The 23,923-nt window shown below is 31.1% G+C and overlaps 1 protein-coding gene and 1 long non-coding RNA gene across 2 annotated transcripts in view; one reads left to right on the top strand and one right to left on the bottom strand.

Annotated features, from left to right (window-relative positions):
• The window catches only part of LOC143229915 (uncharacterized), a 16,757-nt gene extending 10,401 nt beyond the window's left edge, over positions 1-6,356 (top strand). The window contains exons 2-3 of the long non-coding RNA XR_013016124.1: positions 4,960-5,034; positions 6,263-6,356. This is a non-coding gene — a long non-coding RNA (uncharacterized LOC143229915). The remainder of the gene's footprint in view (positions 1-4,959; positions 5,035-6,262) is intronic.
• LOC143229914 (uncharacterized) lies at positions 6,224-23,923 on the bottom strand. Its single transcript, XM_076462786.1, has 7 exons — positions 23,907-23,923; positions 20,114-20,770; positions 15,956-16,159; positions 14,620-14,756; positions 12,782-12,903; positions 8,603-8,680; positions 6,224-7,948 (listed from the first exon to the last, which is right to left on the bottom strand). The coding sequence occupies exons 3-7, from the start codon at positions 16,070-16,072 to the stop codon at positions 7,758-7,760; spliced, it is 645 nt and encodes a 214-aa protein (XP_076318901.1). The 5' UTR covers positions 16,073-16,159; positions 20,114-20,770; positions 23,907-23,923; the 3' UTR covers positions 6,224-7,757.

Here is a 23,923-nt window from a genome sequence, read left to right as displayed (position 1 = left end):
TATTTTGCATGGAGACATCAACAAAGATGACCAAAGGTCAACCCTGTACTTTGTTCAACCAACAGTATCACAACCAACTGGTATTATTATACGATTCAGTTTTAAGTATTTAACTGAAAATAGGGTCATCGTTACTTCACTAATTTGTTATTAGGTCCCAATATGGCGGAATAAACAAAGCAGGCCAAGTGCATGACGTCACGTGCATAACCTCTATAACGGTCTCGTACACGTTACTCTGACACCTATATATATACTCAAGCCAGTCACAGTGACATCTATAACAGTTTCAGTAATGTTGATATTCATAACGGTCTCGTACAAGCCATTGAAACCCACAAAACTAGTAAAACCAGTCACGTTGACGAATGTAACAGTTAGTCACACTGACGCCTATAATAGTTTCTCAACAGTCATTCTCACACCAGTTATACTGACATAATATATTCAACCCTAGTTACACTGATACTCATAATACTCTCACAACAGTCACATTAACTCTAATTTAAACACTAAACAGTAGATGAGGTTACTGTTATATTTTTATTAATTAAAATAATATTAAACACAAGCTTATTGATTCCGAAATCATCTTTTACCAATAAATAACTTTCTAATCATTTGGAAAAATGGATTGGCCGTCACATTACATAGTGCCTTCACAGTAGAAAAACAAACATGTTTGACGATAGGTTTCGATCCAGTGATCTGCAAATTACGAGACAAGCACCATAATCGGAATTATGTTTGAACATTTACTTTCTTAATCTAAAAGTTATTGTTTTGGAAGATCAGTTCCACTATTTCGTTAAGTAAAAAGATTATTTTTAATTACCCATGGCGCCAGTGCATTACTTCCACGTGTGACGTCACATCTGCATCCTGAAAATGGAAATAATAAACGTTCTCCGTGGCGGCAAACTGAGGCGAAACGGGAAAATAGTGACTTCTATTACAAATCTACATGCACACAGGATAAATTTTTCGCAAAGTTGTGGGTTGCAAATCACGTAATAAAAAGATTTTCTATATCATATGAGCAAGAGTTCCATTATAGTATGATTCGTTCCCACTCGGTATTTTACACTTAAGAAAAAACAGCCAATTTATTTGCTACAATGGGTCCGGCGTGGGCAAGCGTGTTAAGACGTGCGACTCGTAATCTGAGGGTGGCGGGTTCGCATCCCGGTCGCGCCAAACATGCTTGCCCTTTCAGCCGTGAGGGCGTTATAATGTGACGGTCAATCCCACTATTCGTTGGTAAAAGAGTAGCCCAAGAATTGACGGTGGGTGGTGATGACTAGCTGCCTTCCCTCTAGTCTTACACTGCTAAATTAAGGACGGCTAGCACAGATAGCCCTCGAGTAGCTTTGTGCAAAATTCCAAAACAAAACAAACAAACAAACATGTACTACATCTGCTGTCATTTCAGGTTTGCCTTCCTGATACTTGAAGGAAATCAGTTTTATTTGATAGTACCACATAATAAAGTTAGTCTTTGAAAATCTTACTGACTGGTCCATGAACCAATGTCAATACACAGAGAGATCTCAGCAGGTCCAAAAAAGTTGAAAAAAAAATTGTTAAAGTAAATGTGATGAAATATGTTGTTTTACAATGTAACATAAAGGTGCTTTAATAAGTTAGTATTAGTGAAGTGGTAAATGAAATGTTCGATCACACTAGTTGTTAGGAAAAGTTGGGAACTACACTAGACTAGACGATCTGAAAAACCCGATAAAGATTTACTAATCCATTCAAATCAATTATGCAATTAATACAGACCTCATCAGTGAAGTTTTAGTATTCATTTAGTTAGTTCAAACAAATGTACATAAAGAGAATGACAGGTGGTTCAGAAAGTCATTGAGGTTGTTTATAATAAGTAAATCTATTCTGCTTAAAGAGATATTGCAGTGACATATAGCATCCATGCCAAAAGGATTAATGACTAACATCTTTTGTTGGCTCAACTGATCATGGTTGTGTATTATAGCCGATCACTGCTGTGAAAAAAAGGGGGGATCATGGGGTGATGCTATTAAATGGACAAAGAAACTGAGTCTACCTGTAGAAAATAAAATGCGTTTTTTAGTTTAATTATAGCTGGAGTTTTATGAGTAAATATATATATATATATATACACACACTTTAATATACGTAAATTTAATTCAAAGAAGTCTATCCTTCCAGAAGTTTGTGGATATAATCATAATCCAACGGAAATTACTGTTTTTGCCCGCACAAGTCTATATGCTGTGTTTTTTTTTCTTTTTCTGATAAATATTGTGTTCATTTAGTCAAAGTTCAATTTCATTATTTCACGAACGAAGAAAGCTCAGTTATCAAACCAAGCCTACTTCTCTTATATTCTGATAGAAATGGCTATTAAGTAAAGACTAACCAAAGGTGAAACTTTGGTGATACTCAGTTACACAATACTAAGTACTGGGTCTTATTTGAGTTGCTTTGTCATTTTTTTTATACTCACACTTAGATTTAGATTTTCTTTTTCAAAAACAGGTATATTTCACCCACCTGAGTATCTCAACTTCATTTTTGAAAATCTCACCTTTGAATCTAACTAACTGATACTTGTAGGGAAATCATTTAACTTGAAAATATCACAAGTGAAAGGAAAGGAGAAATTATGATGTCATGACAATAGAATTTATCGTGAAGTTTGTCTTCATAATGTTCATACTAGTAGCTGTTTAACATTTTGAGTTTAAAGAACACTTTTATGACTTTAAATGGCTTATTCTGACTATAGAAGTAATCACTACAGGAAGGTATAATTTGATAGAGAAAGACGGCTGTAAAAGAGATGCCCTAGTTCAAGAAGTCTATTCATGAGCAGGAATTTTGTTTATGATAAAAAAAATACCCGACACCAATCAGCCTGCAATTACAGACTTACAAGGATTTCCTTACACCTAAAGTAAACAAACCATGGTAGCTTTGAGGATCAATCTCAGAGGAAGGGAAGAACAGATGACTGAGGCTCATCAGTGAGAAAGGTTGAATGATGAATTCAAGAATACGTGCAGGGGTCTCTATACAACTAATCATAACATTATTGCTATAGCTCTATTTCAGATCACTGGCAACCAATAAAAAGAGGTTGGTCATGTTGCCAGTGGATGATATGCACCAGTCAGAGTAATTTCTTCAGCAGATGAGTCAATGTGCATTCACAGATTAAAACAGCAACATGGAGTGAGGTACTTTTCAGGGTTCCCTGTGAGATTGACAGCAGCTTGTGATGCCTAGGGCTCTAGACCAAAAACTGACTATCAATCTGGGTGTTGGAGTTCCCATGAGTAGTTTCTAGCTGGAATTGATTATATTGGTGGCACCTCCCTCTGGCATTTATAGGGATCCTATGAAGGAGAATTTAGCCAACTGCACAAGTTATTGTGAGTAAAGCAAGAGAAATTGTGCCCTGATGTTCAAGAGGATATCAAAGGAGGCCAAATTTGATCTCAAAAGTTCATACAGAATACTGCCTAGAATGGATGGACTTGGGAACAGCCTGTGCAATTTTAAAGATAGTCCAGCCCTCAATGCTACAGAACATGTGGACATAGAAAACACTCATGTAGAGTTTGTTGTATGCAAGATAAATCCCCAATTCGAACCAGTTCAAAGTTCCAGTATTAGATAATCACTGGTGTGTTGTCAATTGAAAGTTTCATTATTGAATAATCACTGCTGCATTATCAATTGAAAGTTTCATTACTGGACAATCACCGCTGCATTATCAATTGAAAGTTTCATTACTGGACAATCACCGCTGCATTATCAATTGAAAGTTTCAGTGTTGGACAATCACTGCTGTGTTATCAGTTGAAAGTTACAGTTTCCTACAATCACTACTGTTTTCATTTCAAAGTTTTGGCTGATATCAAACATCTGGTACAGTTTATTTTCAAAGCCCCGATTAATGTACAACACTTGGAATGTTTAGTTTAAAAGTCATGACCAATGTTCAATATTTGATACGTTTTAAATCCAAAGATTTACACACTGTTTTGCAGTTTCTAAGCATAAAAAACTCTGAATTGTGCATGGTCCACAATAAATTATCAGCATTCAGTGTTATTTTTAGTGATTTCCAGTAGTCTTACACAGTAAAAACACCACTTATCCACATCGTTTCCTTAATTCTTAAGAGTCTAGCAATTGTTTGTATATTATCTTCACTGATGTTGGACAACCGATTTAGAACTCTTGAAATTCGAAAGCACTTGTAGCAAGTTAAGTGTAGGAAAGATGTAATTTGGTAGATATAAACTAATAGCACAATTCCTTTTCTTTAATATTCAAGAGATGCAGCAAGTATCTGATAAACTTTGACAACCAGATCTTGAGGTCCAAAAAGTTAAGCCATCAAACAGCACTTAACTGGTCTACCATACATTGTTTTATATCCATGTGACAATTTACACAACTTATTTTACATTTTATAATCTTGACTGGTCCATCACAGATGATGTAATGTCCTTATAAAAGTTTAGGAAGTAACGAACTAACAAAAGTTAAATTAGAAACTCTATAAACTGACAACTAACTTTTGGTTCACAAGTTTTGTGAATAAAAAACTTAAGCACAGACTTAAAGCTGAATCATTTCTCAAAACTATATGTAGTAATGTTTCAAATATATTAAACAGATAAGTGATGTTCATATTTTATATTACAGGTGACCAAAATGTGCAAGTAAAACATCTACAATTTTAAAAGATATCTAAAACACTGAGCTATTATCTTTTCATATTCACTGGAAATGTTTGTCTAATTTGAAAGAAATTAGCTAATATAATTATGGTTTAGAAAATAACCTTCCAACAAACAATATTACCAATTTGTCTTCACTGTTCTCAGTACTAAAGACATCATTCAGGAAGTTTTGTTTGTTTCATTAACTATCCAACATCACATTTTTTTTTCTCCACAGATTTGACAGCTTCCACCAAACCACCCTCTGAAGATGGCACAACTGGGAGGTACAGGTTTAATTACAAGGCATCATGTATGTTAAGCTTATATTTATGGGCATATCTTTATGTTATAAAGTTCAAATATTAAAAAAAGCTAAACAAAGCAAGATTTCTGTCTAGATGTTTTACAAAAAATTTAAGTGTATTTCAATTTCATAAGTTCAATCTTCAAATACACAACATCACAGAAGTCACTAACCAGAGATATCCTGGATCCATTCAAACTATTCAATCAAGTAAACTTACACCCTTTGGTATTCCTAGCAGTTATACAGCAAAAAAAGAAACAGGAATTCCCTTCCCTCAGTCTTGTTGGTAAAGAAACAATTTCTCTTAGCTTAGCTCTGCTAGCAGAGAAACAAGAATTCCCTTTGCTCAGTCCTGCTAGTAAAGAAAGAGGAATTCCCTTTGCTCAGTCCTGCTAGTAAAGAAAGAGGAATTCCCTTTCCTCAGTCCTTGCAAGTAAAGAAACAAATTCCTTTCCCTCAGCCCTGCTGGTGAAAAAACATGAAATCCTTTTGCTCAGCCCTCCTGGCAAAGAAACAAATGCCCTTTGTCAGTTCTTGCTAGTAAACAGTAGGAATTCCCATGACTCAGTCTAGCTAGGAAAGAAACAGGAATGCTCTTAGCTCAATCCTGCTTATAAAGTAACTATAATACCCTTATTTCAGTCCTGCTGGTAAAGAAATATGAATTACCTTAGTATTTCTACTTATTTTTTTAAAACACACTAAAAAAATTTCCACAACTGTGCATTTTTATGAAACCCAATCACTTTTCAGCTGAAACAGCCTAGACCTATTTAAGTACTTTATGATTATTTAAACATCAATATTCCCTTTTACGTCCATGTTAGAAGCAATATGCGAGTATACATTAATTCTGTGTTATCAGACACAGTACTTCATTCAGATGTCTGTTTTTAAGGTTATTTACAATAAAATAAAACTGAAAATGATAATAAAATACATCACAAACCACAGTTTACTAAGTTTTAAAGTATATTGCTTTATGCTCTCTGTCAAAAACAGTTTTTATAAATTGTTTTTTTTAAATATACTCAAGCAGATGTGTGAAGGTAATATATGCTGGAATGTTTCTAGTTTTAAAAACTGTGTTAAGGAAAACAACTTCTGAAATATTCAGAGATAGAAATGGTTTAAATACTTCATTAAGTTAACCAAATGTGTTGAATTTAACAGTAAAAACTGACCAAGGTGGTGAAATGGAAACTGAATTCTGTATTTTATTTCAACAAAGGTACAAGCATTTCAGAAGATACACAGATTGATGCATAATATTCTAAACGTCTCAACAGTGACATTTTTCAGTGAAAATATTATCAGTAATAAAGAATTTCTCCTCAGGAGGAAGAGGTTTCTGGTAAGTTACCAAACATTTCCACAGTAACTTAATATATGCCCTTATAACAAAAACAAAACTGAAACCTTGTTTGTTCATTCTAGCCTTTATCAGTTTATTTTGCAACTGTAATAAGCTACAAACAGATAATTTCCCTGTCATTTGATGGGTTATTAAAACAGGACATTGAGCTCTATTTTTGATCTAAGTCACCATGTTGTCAAAGAGCAGTTTATTTTAGATTTTTAAAATATTCATGATATATATAAGAAAACATTAAAATATTTTCCACAGCCCAACAATGACTTGTTACAATTGTTCGACATTGACTGGAAAATACTTTATATCAAGTATTATGAAAACAACAAAGCCTGAATACAATATTATTGAGAAAGCTTGAAATTCTCTTCAAATTCAATTCCTATATTATTTCTTTGACCCATGATAAATAACACCATTCAGTGGCCATTAAAACCAGTTATTTATCAGTGACATGAAGCACATTGGTGCAAAAGGAAGAGGGATAACTATCAACTTTAAAACAACTGTGTGTGTGTGTGTGTGTGTGTGTGTGTGTGTGTGTGTGTGTGTGTGTCACAAATAAAAGTTGTTCAAAACACCTCATTACAAGCAATCAGTGTCTTCTCATGACAACACTAACAATACTTATCATTTTCTTCTCTAAGACATAAAATTACAGTTAATTAATGATACGTGGAAACTTGATCACTGAAGTTATAACAGGTTTAAATATGTACAAAACTACAAACTTGCCTTAAAAATACTATACTTTCTAAAATGCATGGTAGTGTAAATTAGCATGTTTCAGTACAAATCTCAATATTTTACACTGAAGAAACGTTATTCTCACTTTATTGACAGATATCCAAACCTCCAATAACAGTAAGTTAATATTATTACTAGGCTTATAATTCTACATGACCAACAGAACGTAGTACAAGATACAATAACAAGAAATGAATGAAGAAAAACACACACACACTTATATATATTTATTTCATTAGCTAATGGAAAATTATTTCATGGTAAAATCTGGTTTTTCCACAAACATAACTGAAAACACGAGTAACTTGAGAAATTGCAGGATATCATTAAAATCACAGATTAAAACCTTACAGAACTGATTATACAGACAAAACAAGTTGTTTAACAGGATATAATTTACAAATATTAATTTTCATGGTCATGGTAATTTCATAACATTACACTTTTATTAAAATGTATGAATTTCTTGATAAACCATTCACCAACAAATTGACAGAAAAAACTTTATGCTATGAACATTTGCTAATGTTACCAAGTAAAACCCTTCAATGAAGTAAAAATGTCATAACCTACAACTTCACTTTCCGGTCAAACACAGCACCTAAAGCTACTTGGGATGACCCGAACAAACGTGGATTGCAAATTGGTCCTCAGAGTCAAAACCTTTATGACAAGTTGCACAAATTAACTGGATTAATTCTCTGTCCTTTAGTTGCTTCTGTTCTCCCTCAAGGGTGGGGCTGCATGATTCATCTGTAACTGACTGTTTTTCTTCTGCTGCAGCACATGCTTCTAGGCCTGATGGGGTAAGGATTTAATAATTACAACATAGCAAGAAATATCAACAAGAAACATTTTAATATTAAAGAGCCTAACATACCTGAATTTAATGTAATGCACAATTCTACACAAACTACACAGAGTAATCTAACAAAGAACTCTGTTTTATAAATTTTATATCAAACAATACAGCCAAAGTTTATGATAAAGATTATCATATCAAAGGGAAAAGGCCAAATGTATTCTTAATGATTCAATAAGTACCCAAAAAACAATGAACAGGTTCAAGCACATGATAGGAACATGTGAATAAATAAACCAAGAATCACAATAACTTAAATAATTGTAATAAAGTGTACAACTATCCCTACTTATCAACACCAAAATAAGTATTTTACATAAATTTTAATAGTATAACATATTTACTATAAAAGTACATTCCAACATTCTGTAAATGAAGACAATTTTCTCAATCAATAATTCCAAATAAAAATGGGGAGAAACAGAATAAATCAAGTATGTGAAACAGTAGTGGTACAAGATGTATACAAAGCAATTGTAATTAAATACACAAGTGTTTTATCCATATTAGAACCAATTATGTAAATCTAAATATGTGAATCATTTTAATAACTAATTTACAAAGTTAAAATTATTAAATAATAATCTTACTAAATGCAACTTGTTCATTTACGGTTTCTCGTTCGTGCTCTTCCAAGTGTTTCTCAAGCTGCTGTTTCTTAAAAAAAGCTGTTACAATACAAAAACAAAATCCATTATGAAACATGTATCAGTTCTAATGACTTCATTGTTACCCTTACAGTATAAAACTATTTTAACCTTTAAAAAAAAACTACTCACCTCCAAAGATAAAGCTTTGAAAAAAACACTAAAACAAATAAGATTCCTTTAACTCCTAAACAAACAAGTGACTTACAAATAGTAAGCTACTTCAAACCCTAACAAACAACTGTTAGCCTACAAAAATGAGACTGCTCTAAATTTTATAACACCAGAGTTCTCATGACTGAACTATGACCTCAGAATATTGGTCAACAGGCTCTTTTACAGAGAGTAAGTAGAACTGTTTTATTAATGTACTAAAGCTGCAGATTAATCACGTGTATTCATTACTGATTGTAAATATGACTGTTTTATCAACATACTAAAACTACAGAATAATAATGTATATTCAGTAGTAATACTGATAGTAAATAGAACTGTTTTATCAACATACTAAAACCATACATTAATATGTATTCAGTGGTAATACTTATAGTAAATAGAACTGTTTTATTGACATACTAAAAACTACAGAATAATAATGTATATTCAGTAGTAATACTGATAGTAAATAGAACTGTTTTATCAACATACTAAAAACTACAGAATAATAATGTGTATTCAGTAGTAATACTGATAGTAAATAGAACTGTTTTATCAACATACTAAAAACTACAGAATAATAATGTGTATTCAGTGGTAATGCTGATAGTAAATAGAACTGTTTTATTGACATACTAAAAACTACAGAATAATAATGTGTATTCAGTAGTAATACTGATAGTAAATAGAACTGTTTTATCAACATACTAAAAACTACAGAATAATAATGTGTATCCAGTAGTAATACTGATAGTAAATAGAACTGTTTTATCAACATACTAAAACTACAGAATAATAATGTGTATTCAGTAGTAATACTGATAGTAAATAGAACTGTTTTATCAACATACTAAAACTATAGAATAATAATGTGTATTCAGTAGTAATACTGATAGTAAATAGAACTGTTTTATCAACATACTAAAACAACAGAATAATAATGTGTATTCAGTGGTAATGCTGATAGTAAATAGAACTGTTTTATTGACATACTAAAAACTACAGAATAATAATGTATATTCAGTAGTAATACTGATAGTAAATAGAACTGTTTTATCAACATACTAAAAACTACAGAATAATAATGTGTATTCAGTGGTAATGCTGATAGTAAATAGAACTGTTTTATCAACATACTAAAAACTACAGAATAATAATGTGTATTCAGTGGTAATGCTGATAGTAAATAGAACTGTTTTATTGACATACTAAAACTACAGAATAATAATGTGTATTCAGTAGTAATACTGATAGTAAATAGAACTGTTTTATCAACATACTAAAAACTACAGAATACTAATGTGTATTCAGTATTACTACTGAATTATTACACATTATTGTGTAGTAATACTGATAGTAAATAGAACTGTTCTGACATACTAAAAACTACAGAATAATAATGTGTATTCAGTAGTAATACTGATAGTAAATAGAACTGTTTTATCAACATAATAAAAACTACAGAATACTAATGTGTAATCAGTATTACTACTAAATTACACATTATTATGTAGTAATACTGATAGTAAATAGAACTGTTTTATCAACTTACTAAAAACTACAGAATAATAGTGTGTATTCAGTATTACCACTCAATTATTACACATTATTGTGTAGTAATACTGATAGTAAATAGAACTGTTTTATCAACTTACTAAAAACTACAGAATAATAGTGTATTCAGTAGTAATACTGATAGTAAATAGAACTGTTTTATCAACATATTAAAACTACAGAATGTGTATTCAGTACTAATACTAATAGTAAATAGAACTGTTTTATCAACATACTAAAAACAGAATAATAATGTATTCAGTTGTAATACTGATAGTAAATAGAACTGTTTTATCAACATACTAAAACTACAGAATAGTGTATTCAGTAGTAATACTGATAGTAAATAGAACTGTTTTATCAACATACTAAAACTACGGAATAATGAGTATTCATTAGTAATACTGATTGTAAATGAGACTGTTTTATCAATGTACTAAAACCATACATTAATATGTATTCAGTGGTAATACTTATAGTAAATAGAACTGTTTTATTGACATACTAAAAACTACAGAATAATAATGTATATTCAGTAGTAATACTGATAGTAAATAGAACTGTTTTATCAACATACTAAAAACTACAGAATAATAATGTGTATTCAGTAGTAATACTGATAGTAAATAGAACTGTTTTATCAACATACTAAAAACTACAGAATAATAATGTGTATTCAGTGGTAATGCTGATAGTAAATAGAACTGTTTTATTGACATACTAAAAACTACAGAATAATAATGTGTATTCAGTAGTAATACTGATAGTAAATAGAACTGTTTTATCAACATACTAAAAACTACAGAATAATAATGTGTATCCAGTAGTAATACTGATAGTAAATAGAACTGTTTTATCAACATACTAAAACTACAGAATAATAATGTGTATTCAGTAGTAATACTGATAGTAAATAGAACTGTTTTATCAACATACTAAAACTACAGAATAATAATGTGTATTCAGTAGTAATACTGATAGTAAATAGAACTGTTTTATCAACATACTAAAACAACAGAATAATAATGTGTATTCAGTGGTAATACTGATAGTAAATAGAACTGTTTTATCAACATACTAAAAACTACAGAATAATAATGTGTATTCAGTGGTAATGCTGATAGTAAATAGAACTGTTTTATCAACATACTAAAAACTACAGAATAATAATGTGTATTCAGTGGTAATGCTGATAGTAAATAGAACTGTTTTATTGACATACTAAAACTACAGAATAATAATGTGTATTCAGTAGTAATACTGATAGTAAATAGAACTGTTTTATCAACATACTAAAAACTACAGAATACTAATGTGTATTCAGTATTACTACTGAATTATTACACATTATTGTGTAGTAATACTGATAGTAAATAGAACTGTTCTGACATACTAAAAACTACAGAATAATAATGTGTATTCAGTAGTAATACTGATAGTAAATAGAACTGTTTTATCAACATAATAAAACTACAGAATACTAATGTGTAATCAGTATTACTACTAAATTACACATTATTATGTAGTAATACTGATAGTAAATAGAACTGTTTTATCAACTTACTAAAAACTACAGAATAATAGTGTGTATTCAGTATTACCACTCAATTATTACACATTATTGTGTAGTAATACTGATAGTAAATAGAACTGTTTTATCAACTTACTAAAAACTACAGAATAATAGTAATTATTCTGTAATAGTAGTAATACTGATAGTAAATAGAACTGTTTTATCAACTTACTAAAAACTACAGAATAATAGTGTATTCAGTAGTAATACTGATAGTAAATAGAACTGTTTTATCAACATATTAAAACTACAGAATGTGTATTCAGTACTAATACTAATAGTAAATAGAACTGTTTTATCAACATACTAAAAACAGAATAATAATGTATTCAGTTGTAATACTGATAGTAAATAGAACTGTTTTATCAACATACTAAAACTACAGAATAGTGTATTCAGTAGTAATACTGATAGTAAATAGAACTGTTTTATCAACATACTAAAAACTACAGAATACTAATGTGTATTCAGTATTACTACTGAATTATTACACATTATTGTGTAGTAATACTGATAGTAAATAGAACTGTTTTATCAACATACTAAAACTACAGAATAATAATGTGTATTCAGTTGTAGTAATAGTAAATAGAACTGTTTTATCAACGTACTAAATCTACAGATTAATAATGTGTATTCAGTTGTAATACTGATAAAATATTTTTTAAAATGTGTTGAATTTTAAAGTTTTCTGAAACTAACATCTTTGTTTCAGAAGAAATAATTCAACAATCACACCAATAGGTGCCACAATATTGTTTTCATTTCAATTAACCTTTATTGCAAATCAAACATCACACAAACCAAAACTCTTATGTTAAGTGTTTGTTTCAACCTACCTTTACCACACTGTGAGCAATCAAAATCACGTTTTTCTTGATGAGATTTCATGTGGTTGTATAGTCCCATTTTGGACGATAACTTCTTGTTGCATCCTTCCCACGGGCAGGTTACTGGGGGACTGTAAGATTACATTATGTTCATTCTAAGTTACAAATGTCTTCCACTTACTAAGCAAGTTGCCCAGAAATATTAATGTTTGGAACATGGGTAGTTAATATTTTATGAAAGAAAACACAAGTAGCAGTAACACTTTATTGTCTTCGTAAAGTGAAGGATTAAAAGGTTTCTATATTTGTACCAAAATCATCACAGAAGTTCTAGTCACTGATATCACATAAAAACCACAAAGTTCACTTTTTTAAAAGTGCAAAGCTAAAACAGTACTTCAGAAGTGTAGCTGTTTAAAACAATTTTTACTGAAAAGTTACAAGAACCTGAAGTATTTGGTGAAAAAAACCCTCTGAGATAATGCCAGAAAAATGGTTCTTAGGTCTAAATAAAACTTTTCATTCACAGGACTCTACACATGGAGTCTCCTTGGTGTGATCCTTGAGTTATTTAGCAGTTAAACATTTATTTAATATTTCAGTTTCTGAATGTGTATACATTTTTCCATGTGACATATAAGATGCCCAAAATATGAGATGTACTACATCTAGTTGCTGTAGAACAAGGAAAAATAAAATCAGTGAAGGGAAACTGCCACTAAAGATGTATTTTTTTAAACAGGTTTCTACGAGTATTAGTTTTACCATCAGTTTCACAATAGTTACACAGGGATACCACATATATTTCTCTGGACAGATATAATTAGAAATCTTTCTGAATTTACTTACAGTAATTACATTTATGTACACTATAGACTTAACTTACTTCTAACTTGGCCTTCACTAGCCTGCTTTAAAAACAAAAGAGGTTGTGATGAAAAACTTAAAATAATACATTTTTGTTTTCATTGAATATCCCAATATGTATCTGGCACTTAGAGAGTTTATCTATAAGAGTTAAAGTATAAACTACAGGAAAACAAAAACTCTAACACGAGATTTTGAGATTCATTCTATAAAAGTTAGCATTCTGATAAACTTTTCCCTGGTCTAATAAATGCAACATTTATTTCAGGTTCATTCTATGAAAGTTTGTGTTCCGATAAATGTTTACCTGGTCAAAAAATGGAATATTTACCACAATACTGAGACATAAGAAAGACCCCAATATTCCAGTAATCTTTATCAGCTCATAAGTGTAAGGATGTTATAGAAACACTGTGATAACTAGTCTCTATACAGTACATACTTTCTATACAATCAGTGGGCACATTTTATTAGCCCACACTTCATATAATAACCTCACATAACTATTCTCATCTCAAATTAAAATTAGTAACAAAAGTTCACAGCTATGAGACTACTATTCTTAGTACAATAATTATAAACCTTAGAGTGAAGTTTGAGTGAATAATGAAGAACATAAACACACAAGTATGTTAAATGTTGAGACTCTTTACAAACATGCTCTTCCTCATTATTTCTTACACTTTTACTAAGAAAAAACTGGGAAGGGTGTACAGTTCTCTGTATATTTTACTGAGAATACACATGAAAATGGGAAAGCAAAAAGTAATCTGACAAGTCCTGGTCTCCTAATGGGCCTGACACTTCTCTTAATAAAATAAAATATGATTCAATTTCACAACTCACTAATGTTTCAGTTTAATAAGTACTGAAAAAGGTAAGTGTGGCTTTATTAGTGTAAAACAAACTTACTAACATCTCAGCTTAACAACTACTGAAAAGGCAGGTATGGTTTTGAGAACCCAGGTTAAACAACTTACTCGTGCACTTCCATGTGGGCACTAAGTTGTTCTTTCTGTAAGAAACGTCTCCGACACTTCGGACACTCATGAACAATCTTATGACCTGACAAGTGGCTCCACAATGCCTGTGAACTGTCCATCTTTATTCCACAAATCTAATTTAACATATATATATGTATTACAAGTGAACAAAATACCCACAAGGAAATAAATACTTCCTAAAGCAGTAACTAATTTCTGTATAACTTTTATTTAAAAATAACAACTAATACAGTACTAAGATAAAAATCCTATAACCTGAATACTTTTGAAAGGTCCACCTTTAGAAAACACTCAGGTTACAGGGTTTTGTGGAAAGCACCCTGGTCACTGGGTTTCATAACTATATTAAACTGATTTCTTGAATCTATGCATTTCCCTAACATCATGAATTTAACAAACCACAAAAATGTTAAAACCTTTCACAAGTTAAGAAAATATACCAACACAACAAAATTCCCAAACCACGAGTAACTTATTCTGAGAAGTCATAACAGTAATATCTAATTCTCTGCACTAAGATAATTTTTCAATACACATTTTCTGTATATTTTTAAATATGGCACAGCAGCTGATAGAACCATTCCATTTTTTTTTTTTTTTAAATTCAAACTTTAACTCATTTGAGACAACTACAGTTTTGGACTCAATTGGTAAAACCTTTACAATTGATGTATTTGACAAAGTCCAAGGTTTCATGGATTAATTTACTGTAATCCTGCCTAAAAGAACTTCAATTTGAGGGTAGAAAGGTAGAGGTCCTGATGAGTAATAAAATCAAATTGAGTATAGGAGCACCTAATACTTGGTATTGCTGGCATACAAAAATATAACTGGTAAAAAGGTCTCATAAATTAGTTTACTCTGATCCTGCCTAACAGAATTTCAAGAATTTGTCATGATATTGGTGATTCCTTCTTGTTTCAATCCAGAGTTGTTTAACTCTACAGATAAATTTTAAAATTAAATATAAAACTTTAATGTGTTTTGTTTTTCATTATGTCCATGATGTGTTCCTCCATTATGAAAATATCCACTGTGTAACATGCTGCTCTGTTACTCAGGGGTTTTCTCATACCATCTATCTATTATTTAGTAGTTGGTGAGGTGGTGCACAAGAACTGTATTGTTTAATGAATTATACTACATAGTACACGTGAATTGTATAATAAAGTTTACTACACAGTACACATGAATTGTATCGTTTAACGAATTTACTACATAGCAGACAAATGAATTATATTGTTTAATGAATTTACTATATACCAGACTAATTGCATTGTTTAATGAATTTTACTACATAGTAGACACATACCTCGCAAACATTGGCTACTTCTGGATGAACACTCTGGATGTGATTTCTTCGAGGCCCAGGTTGGACAAAGCTCAGGCCACAATACTTACATCTGTATTGATGGCTCTCAGTTTCCATGTGTTTAACATATATAGCAAACAATCCAAACCAAGTGAGACACACTTTACAGCGATAGTTTCGAGGTTCGCTATGAAAGTATTTCTCCTAAAAGGATTTAAAATTTAGATATCACAACCACTTCTATCACAGTGTTTTTGAACTATGACTTTATTAAACTTAATGGACTATTTTCCAGTCAGGATCACAAATAAAACAACAATAAATAATGTAGACAAGTTAATTACATCCATGAGTTGTGACATTAATAAAGGCTCAGAGACATTTACATATTGCTCAACTACACAGCTCTGGTTATAGAGTTTTGACCTATTTTTCAGGTTGTCTTCCCTTAAAGTCACAGATGTTTACATACCATCACGATAAAAACCTTCATTATATAGACTCACATTCAAAACAACATGATGATCTTGAAACTACACTGATGGATGTATTATCAAATAATAAAAAAACTAAACATTGTTTTAACTTTGGAAAATATGATGTGGCACAGATTGTTATTACAAATGAAAAAAACAAAGACTACATGAAATTAAAGTTCAGTTACTATAGTCAGACAGTTTCTGTTAACTCTCTAAGTTGACCAACAGCACCAATTACAATGAAACAAAATACCAAAATATCAGTTTTCACAAGGTTTCCACTGATACTTAAGAGATAACCTTTACTTCTTACATCTTTAAGCATGAAGGTCATCAAATCAACCTACACTTGTGGTCAAGAAACTATGTGATCTATAAATATGAATATATTAAGTGTATCTTCAAGACATCTGCCAAGTTTTTAGTAAACATTAAAAGTCTGTTACAGAAAAAAAATCAATATCTTAATAATGTATTATTATTGTAGATTATTCTGTGTAATTATAAAGCCTTGATTAAGTTGGTCTAAGTAAAGAGTGAGTTTCATGTTAAAAACACAACTCATCTCACAGTTTTTACATTCTATTTTACACATCCTCTTGAACCTTCCAAATGGATATTAAACCTATTTTGTTTTATAAGACTTTATATCTTATCGCTTATTTTCTTTACCCCAACAATAAATGTAGTAAAAACATCATCGTACAGTGAAATGAAAAAGGTTAACAGTAACTTTTACTTCTGTCAAACACATAAATTCAATAAGTTTTCACACAACTGTCTCTAGCACCAAATATGAATGTGATAACAGGAAACATAAACTAAAGGTTGAAAACAAAACAAACAATATTAGTAATTACAACAAAATAAATACATAAGACTAAACAAACTGAATATACAAATGTAACATGAGAAAATAAGCATGTGGAACAAATGTAGTTAAAATAGGCTTAAATCAAGTAAAGACTGTTACTTAAGGATAGAAGGAGTGTTTTTATGTATAATGTTACCTTCATAAGAAGTTCACTATCATGTTTGGCTGTTTAGAGAACTTTAAAGTTAGAGAGAGGAATCAATGTCCTGTTTCTGTATTATGTTGATAGATAGTGGAGTTGGGAGAGGTTGTAACCTTATGTACACTTTATATAGACATATCTACATGTTAATATGCTTGTACTTTAAGGTGTCATTTGGTTTCACTAATATACGACACCTTATGGTCTCTGGAAATTTATAATTAGATGAAATGTGAACAATGGGTAAAAATGATCTTTGTAAGGAAAAATCTTTACCCTGAAATTGGGTTTCATAGCAAATTTTAGGTCATTTTGGAAATAATAAGTGTTAAAATGTTGGGAAGTGTAGAGCCCCCCATGAAAACCCATAGCAATGCTATCTGTCTGTTCATATAGAGTATTGTTAAAGAAAAGAATTCCCTCTATACAGTTCACCCATGCAAGAGAATAATAACTATTTCCTTTCCAGACCTTCTTGTTGACCATGATGCTAACAGCTTTTCTACTTTTTTCTGTCATAAAATCACACTTACTGGTCTCTTCATTTACTTTAACAGTTGTATACCCTTCTCTTTCAATTACAGCCTACAAACTCAGCTCATCTTATCTAGCCCTCCACAAAGAAATTACTTCCTTACAAAACATTATCTTTCGCAACAGCTACTGTAAACATTTCTTGGAGAAGATAACTTACTCTTTCTGAACTAAGTTGTCTGTTAAACCATCTAAGATACATACTGTATCCAAACTTCCCTTCTACACCATCTCAGATACCCAGTGTATCCAAACTTCCCTTATACACAACTTTAGACACCCACTGCACCTAAACTTCCCTTATACACAACTTTATACACCCACTGCACCTAAACTTCCCTTATACACAACCTTAGATACCCAATGTACCCAAACTTCCCTTATACACAACTTTAGACACCCACTGTATCTAAACTTCCCTTATACACAACTTTATACACCCACTGCACCCAAACTTCCCTTATACACAACTTTATACACCCACTGCACCCAAACTTCCCTTATACACAAATTTAAACACCCACTGTACCCAAACTTCCCTTATACACAACTTTAGACACCCACTGTACACAAACTTCTGTCATACACAACCTAAAACACTCACTATACCAAAACTTCCCTTATACACCTGCTAACCATATCTTCGAAAACAGTTTCTTTATCACAAAACAGTTTAAAAATTATTGAACACTTACTATTTCCAAACTGACCTAAAATCTGCTATGAAACCCAATTTTAGAGTAAATTTTTTCCTCTAGAAAGATTGTTCTTACCCATTGTTCACATTTCATCTAATTATACACGTGCAGAAACTATATGGCCTCGTATACTGGTGAAACCAAATGACACCTTAAAGTACAAGCATGTCAACATGTAGATATATCTATATAAACTGGATGTAATGTTAGAAACTTCAAAATTCTCATAACAGCCAAACATGACAGTAAACTTCTTATAAAAGAAACATTATACATAAAAACACTCCTTCTGTCCTTAACACTCCTACGAAAAGACGTTTCTAGTCCTGATTTCTCCAAGCCCGTTCCCCTGGCTGTGGTTTCGCTAGATAGTAGATAGGGACAGTGGGAATCTCGTTAATCTATTCATTAATGGATTTAAATGGCAATTTCATTTAAATACAAAATTATTAGCCTAATATTAATAACCTTTCAAGTTGCTCTGGGGCCTATTAGGCCCCACTTTTCGTAGGAGTGTTAAGTAACACACAGTCTTTGCTTAATTTAAACCTATTTTAACTGCATTTGTTCCACATGTTTATTTTCTTGTGTTACATTTGTATATTCAGTTTATTTAGTCTTATGTATATATTCTGTTGTAATTACAAATAGTTTGTTTTTCCACCTCTGATTACTGAGGATCTTGAAACATTTAATAAATGATCTTTATTATCATGTTCACATTTTCTTTTGTCATTAAGTTTTTTAAAAAATGCCAATTATTTCATATAGGTGTTTTGGCCTGGCTCGTGCCACAATAATGTATCCATCCATTAAAAGCAGTAAACCACAGAAGGAACACATTAGCAGTTTCGTTGACACCTCACAACATTTATTGCACGTCAGTTGTGCACTAAGCCTTTTTTTTTCCTGCAGTTTATTTAACATAAAACAGTATTTAATGTACCTTTAAAATATGTACTTTAGAACACATTAGTCACCAGAACAGTGTGTCTTCAAATAATTATTCCCTACTTTTCAAATCAAGTCATAAATGGGATAAAAAATTATGTTACTGCTAAGAGCAACAGCTCTATTCAACAGAAATCATAACTATTTTCTCAACTACCAACTTTTACAAGTAGAGGATCAGAAGATTTATATAATTATCTCTAATGACACAGAATAATGGGATGGGCACCTGTTGTAGGTGAGACATATTAAGAAAATCAAGTGGGAAGTTTGAATTTTAAAATCTTGCTTGTAATTATGTGTAGTTTGTGTTTCCAATTGGACAGGTACTACATTACATCTTTTATAGGTTAACTAAATGAATTTCTGAACATTATTTACAAGATACCAGTGAGCAATATTTTGAAGTAACATACAAATGTCAAATGTCTGAACTTTGAAACCTTCTAAATGTATTCAAAATTAAGCCTCTGCCCTCACCTGAGTCTTTATGTATTTTCCCCATGCTGTGGGCTAAAAATATGATCTTGCAAGCTTCTGCTATCTTCAAAACCATGTCACACAAGCTGCAGAAACTCTCAGACTTTTGGTTGTGTTTCTGGGCATGATACTGAAATGCTGCTGCATTGCAAAAGGTATGTTTACAGTCACTAATTATACACTGGAATCTTTTCTCCAGACTATGAACATTGTACATGTGCATGTAGTACAGAGGATAGCTTTGAATTACTGTGTCACACAGGTGACAATAATGGCCAACTTTTGATGGGAAACCAAGTTCAGCTAACTGTTTGTCAGATGGCACTTCACTCATCACAATCAAGTCAGTTCTTGAAGTGTCTTGTCTGAAGCTTTCAGTTGTTTCTTCGAGTCCATTTTGTTGTGTTTTAAGAACATCAGTAGAATTTTCATTTAATACTTGACTGTGGGATTTATCAGAGTTACACTTCACATCTTCACCAGAGGACTCTGTGTATGTTGCTGATATTTCATTTACTTTATTCACAGTAGTTTCTAAATCTCCAAGAGACTAAGTTTCATTTCGCCTGTCATCATCTTCATCCTCTACTTCTGAACTTACCACAGTACTGGGTTCTGGTTTCTTTTCTTTGTCAGTAGGAATTTTCTCCTTGTTTGCTGTTAATTTTAGTAAATGATTAAAAGAGTTCATTTTTTTTTCAGTAAAATTATTTGGAACTAAAAATATCAATAATAGTACAACTATATTTTGTTAATTAATTCCATCACAAGATAAAACTTTCTAAATCAAAGCACAACATTATAAACTCCACTACTGGTTTACCACACAAGTTTTCTACATCAGGTAAGTTGCCAAAAGAGCCATAGAAATAATAGGAAATAAGATCCACCAATCAGATAAGTAAAGCTTCCTCTCCTGGAGGACACACTTGTAACTCCTTTCTACCCTAATTTGTTGTTTAATACAGTGAGTACTGTATCTAAGTAGTTATTTATTATTGAAACTTAAGTTTAAGAAAACTTTTGCAATGGCTAGAGTGATAACTAAACAAAAACTACAACAGAAATCACACATACTTCATTTTAGATTCAAAATACAATAAATCAATACTTAATACAAGGTTATGTAACTTGACTGAGTTTAGAAAGTCTTAAAAAAGCAACCTCCTGATAGAATTTGTCAAATTGTGGATACATTTTAGCACTTGGTAATAAATATAGAAAGAGACAGTTACTGAGAAACAAAAGATAAAACACTGAAATATGAGGCTACACTTGATTTGAACATGTTTCTCTTTCAAAAATAAAATGTTCATAAATTAAAGAATCTTAACAGAATCTAAATATAAGCAGAAAGATATCAAGTTATTTGAATAAAAAAAATGTATTAGTATTCCAATACAGTTACAACTGAAATTACATTAAAAACCAAACATTTGTGTTTATATTATATAAATATGGTATTTTGTTAATCAAGGGTATGACAACGAGTTCTTACACACTATGGGATTTTTTAACAGTGGGAGGACTATTACAATTCTAACATAACAAAGTAGCATCTGCTACCAGCATGAGTTCTTGGTAGCCTGCAACAAAAAAACACCTGTAATAGAATTTAAAATAAATGAAAACATTTCTCAGATATGCTTAACTAATATTGGTCTTTTTTAAAATAGGTCATAATTGAATGGCACCTTACATGTAAGTGCACTAAATAACTAGGTTTGAGTACTGCCATCTATAATTTTGAACATTTCATGAAATGGAAGGTCATACTGTCACCATCCAATAATGAGATTGCCTGGCAGATAAAACTATGAAGAATGTTTTGTCACATAATATTTCAAACCATTCAACCTGTAGAGTAAAAACTTGATACAAGTAGGCCAGTTTTTTTTTTCTTGGACAAATTTCCGGATTTTTCTCTAGCTTCACATGGGATATATATACACACACATTAGTACACTTCCTTAAATTTGACTTGTATTTAAATATATATACAATAGTAAAAAAATTGTGAAAATAGTGACTTCAAACTATATTATCACAGAGAAAGATCTTCAAACAAGAGCATTATATCTTTGTTTTTCTGTCATCAAATGTAATGAACTAGATAATTGTTTTTACTTTTCCAGGTAAGTGGCCATTCTTTAGTTAAGTGTGTTTAGTAAGTGTAATTTTCCTAAGAATCAGTTATAGTAGTGTTATTATATATATGACTACAATCACACTGCACAGTTACTTTCTAGCCAGAAAAGTGATTTCACAGAAACAAACATTTCTTAAACTCATTTTAAGACAGATAAAAATTTATTTCAGGGGCTTCTTTCCCATAAAAAATTATTCATTTGTTAACTATAAATTCACTAGTCCTAGCACTGTGCAGGAAAATATGAAAATCATAATTATGTGGTCCAACAAAAGAACACCTTTGTAAAAAACCTTAAAGCTCACCAAGCATAATTAAATGTAATGAAAACTTTGCAATAACTACTGGATTAAGCATTTGTGAGAATGCCATGACATAAAAGACTGTTTAGTGTAGATATTAATTAGTATGATTGTTTAGTGTATTTTTTATTGCAAGAGAGTTAAAAGCAGATGATTACTGGATGTTGTATTTGTAATTTGATGATGTTGAGAATATAGCAAGCAGACAATGTAGTAATAACCATAAACAGTACGAGATGAGCAGGAAACAGCAGACAAAGACAGTACCAGAAGAAAGTAATGTCACTGACAAGGAAATGTTTGGCACAAAGTTATCTAGAGTAGAAGTGACAGGACTAATATTTAATACATTAGAAAACTAACATTAGAAAAAGAATTTCTTCTGGCAAAGTGTGGTTTTAAAGCAACTAAATTACCCTGAGTGCATTTTGACAACAGGAATAGGGGATATTTTGAAGATCAAACAACTACTGAAAGAGCAGTATACAGCTGTGGTTACTCACACCACATTTGTAAGTGAATGATAGAATACTAGAGCTATAGAAATAGGAAAAGGTAGTTTGGCTTATAAACTGAAATTGAAAACAAGTAAAGTGCATGTTGTACTGTTTATTTATTCTTGAATTTATCACCAACAAATCACAGACACCTACTGTAGAAGAATTCTAAGCCCAACAACAACACAGTGTATATTTAGACTATTAAGAAGTATAAGTAAAAGCCTTTAACAAATAATTGGCAAGTTTAATGCAACCTTTAACACATGATGGTTTGATGACTTCTAATTGAAGTCAGTTTTAAATGAACAGAATTTTGCACTTTTGTTTCTTTACAAATTGTAAGATTGTTCAAAACATGAATGACAATGCTTAATTACAGGATCTGAACAGAAAACTGTATCAAATTGAAGGTCTTCACAAATTTCCCCTATGTTTTTTAACAGCTTGCATTTGAGGTATAATTTAGCAAAAGACAGTATTAAGCTAAATTCAACAACTACAAAGAGTATTTAAATCCAGTCATTGAAACTGCACAGTTAAGAAAAAAGATTGAGAAAATTTTAATGCAAATATTCTGTGAACAAACATACAGAATAATAAAAAAGAAAATACCATTAAGTTTCTTTTATTACAATAATCTACAAATTTTTGCAACTAGTATACCAGCCCAAGTAAGACTAAATCAACAGTTTTTTTTTTTAGAAACTGAGTGTGTGCATCATTTTAATCCACTCTCCTATAACAAGTTGAGCTATCCAATTATAGGAAATTCATTATGTTTCATACTGCCATTATTGAGTAAGAAAGGTAACCAACTACACATTAGGTACAGAAAGACTTACATGACAATTCTTCATGT

This window comes from Tachypleus tridentatus, chromosome 10, assembly GCF_004210375.1.
Source record: "Tachypleus tridentatus isolate NWPU-2018 chromosome 10, ASM421037v1, whole genome shotgun sequence".
Classification (NCBI taxonomy): Eukaryota; Metazoa; Arthropoda; class Merostomata; order Xiphosura; family Limulidae; genus Tachypleus; species Tachypleus tridentatus.
Note: the sequence above shows the minus strand (reverse complement) of the source record. Positions and strands in the feature narration are given on the sequence as shown.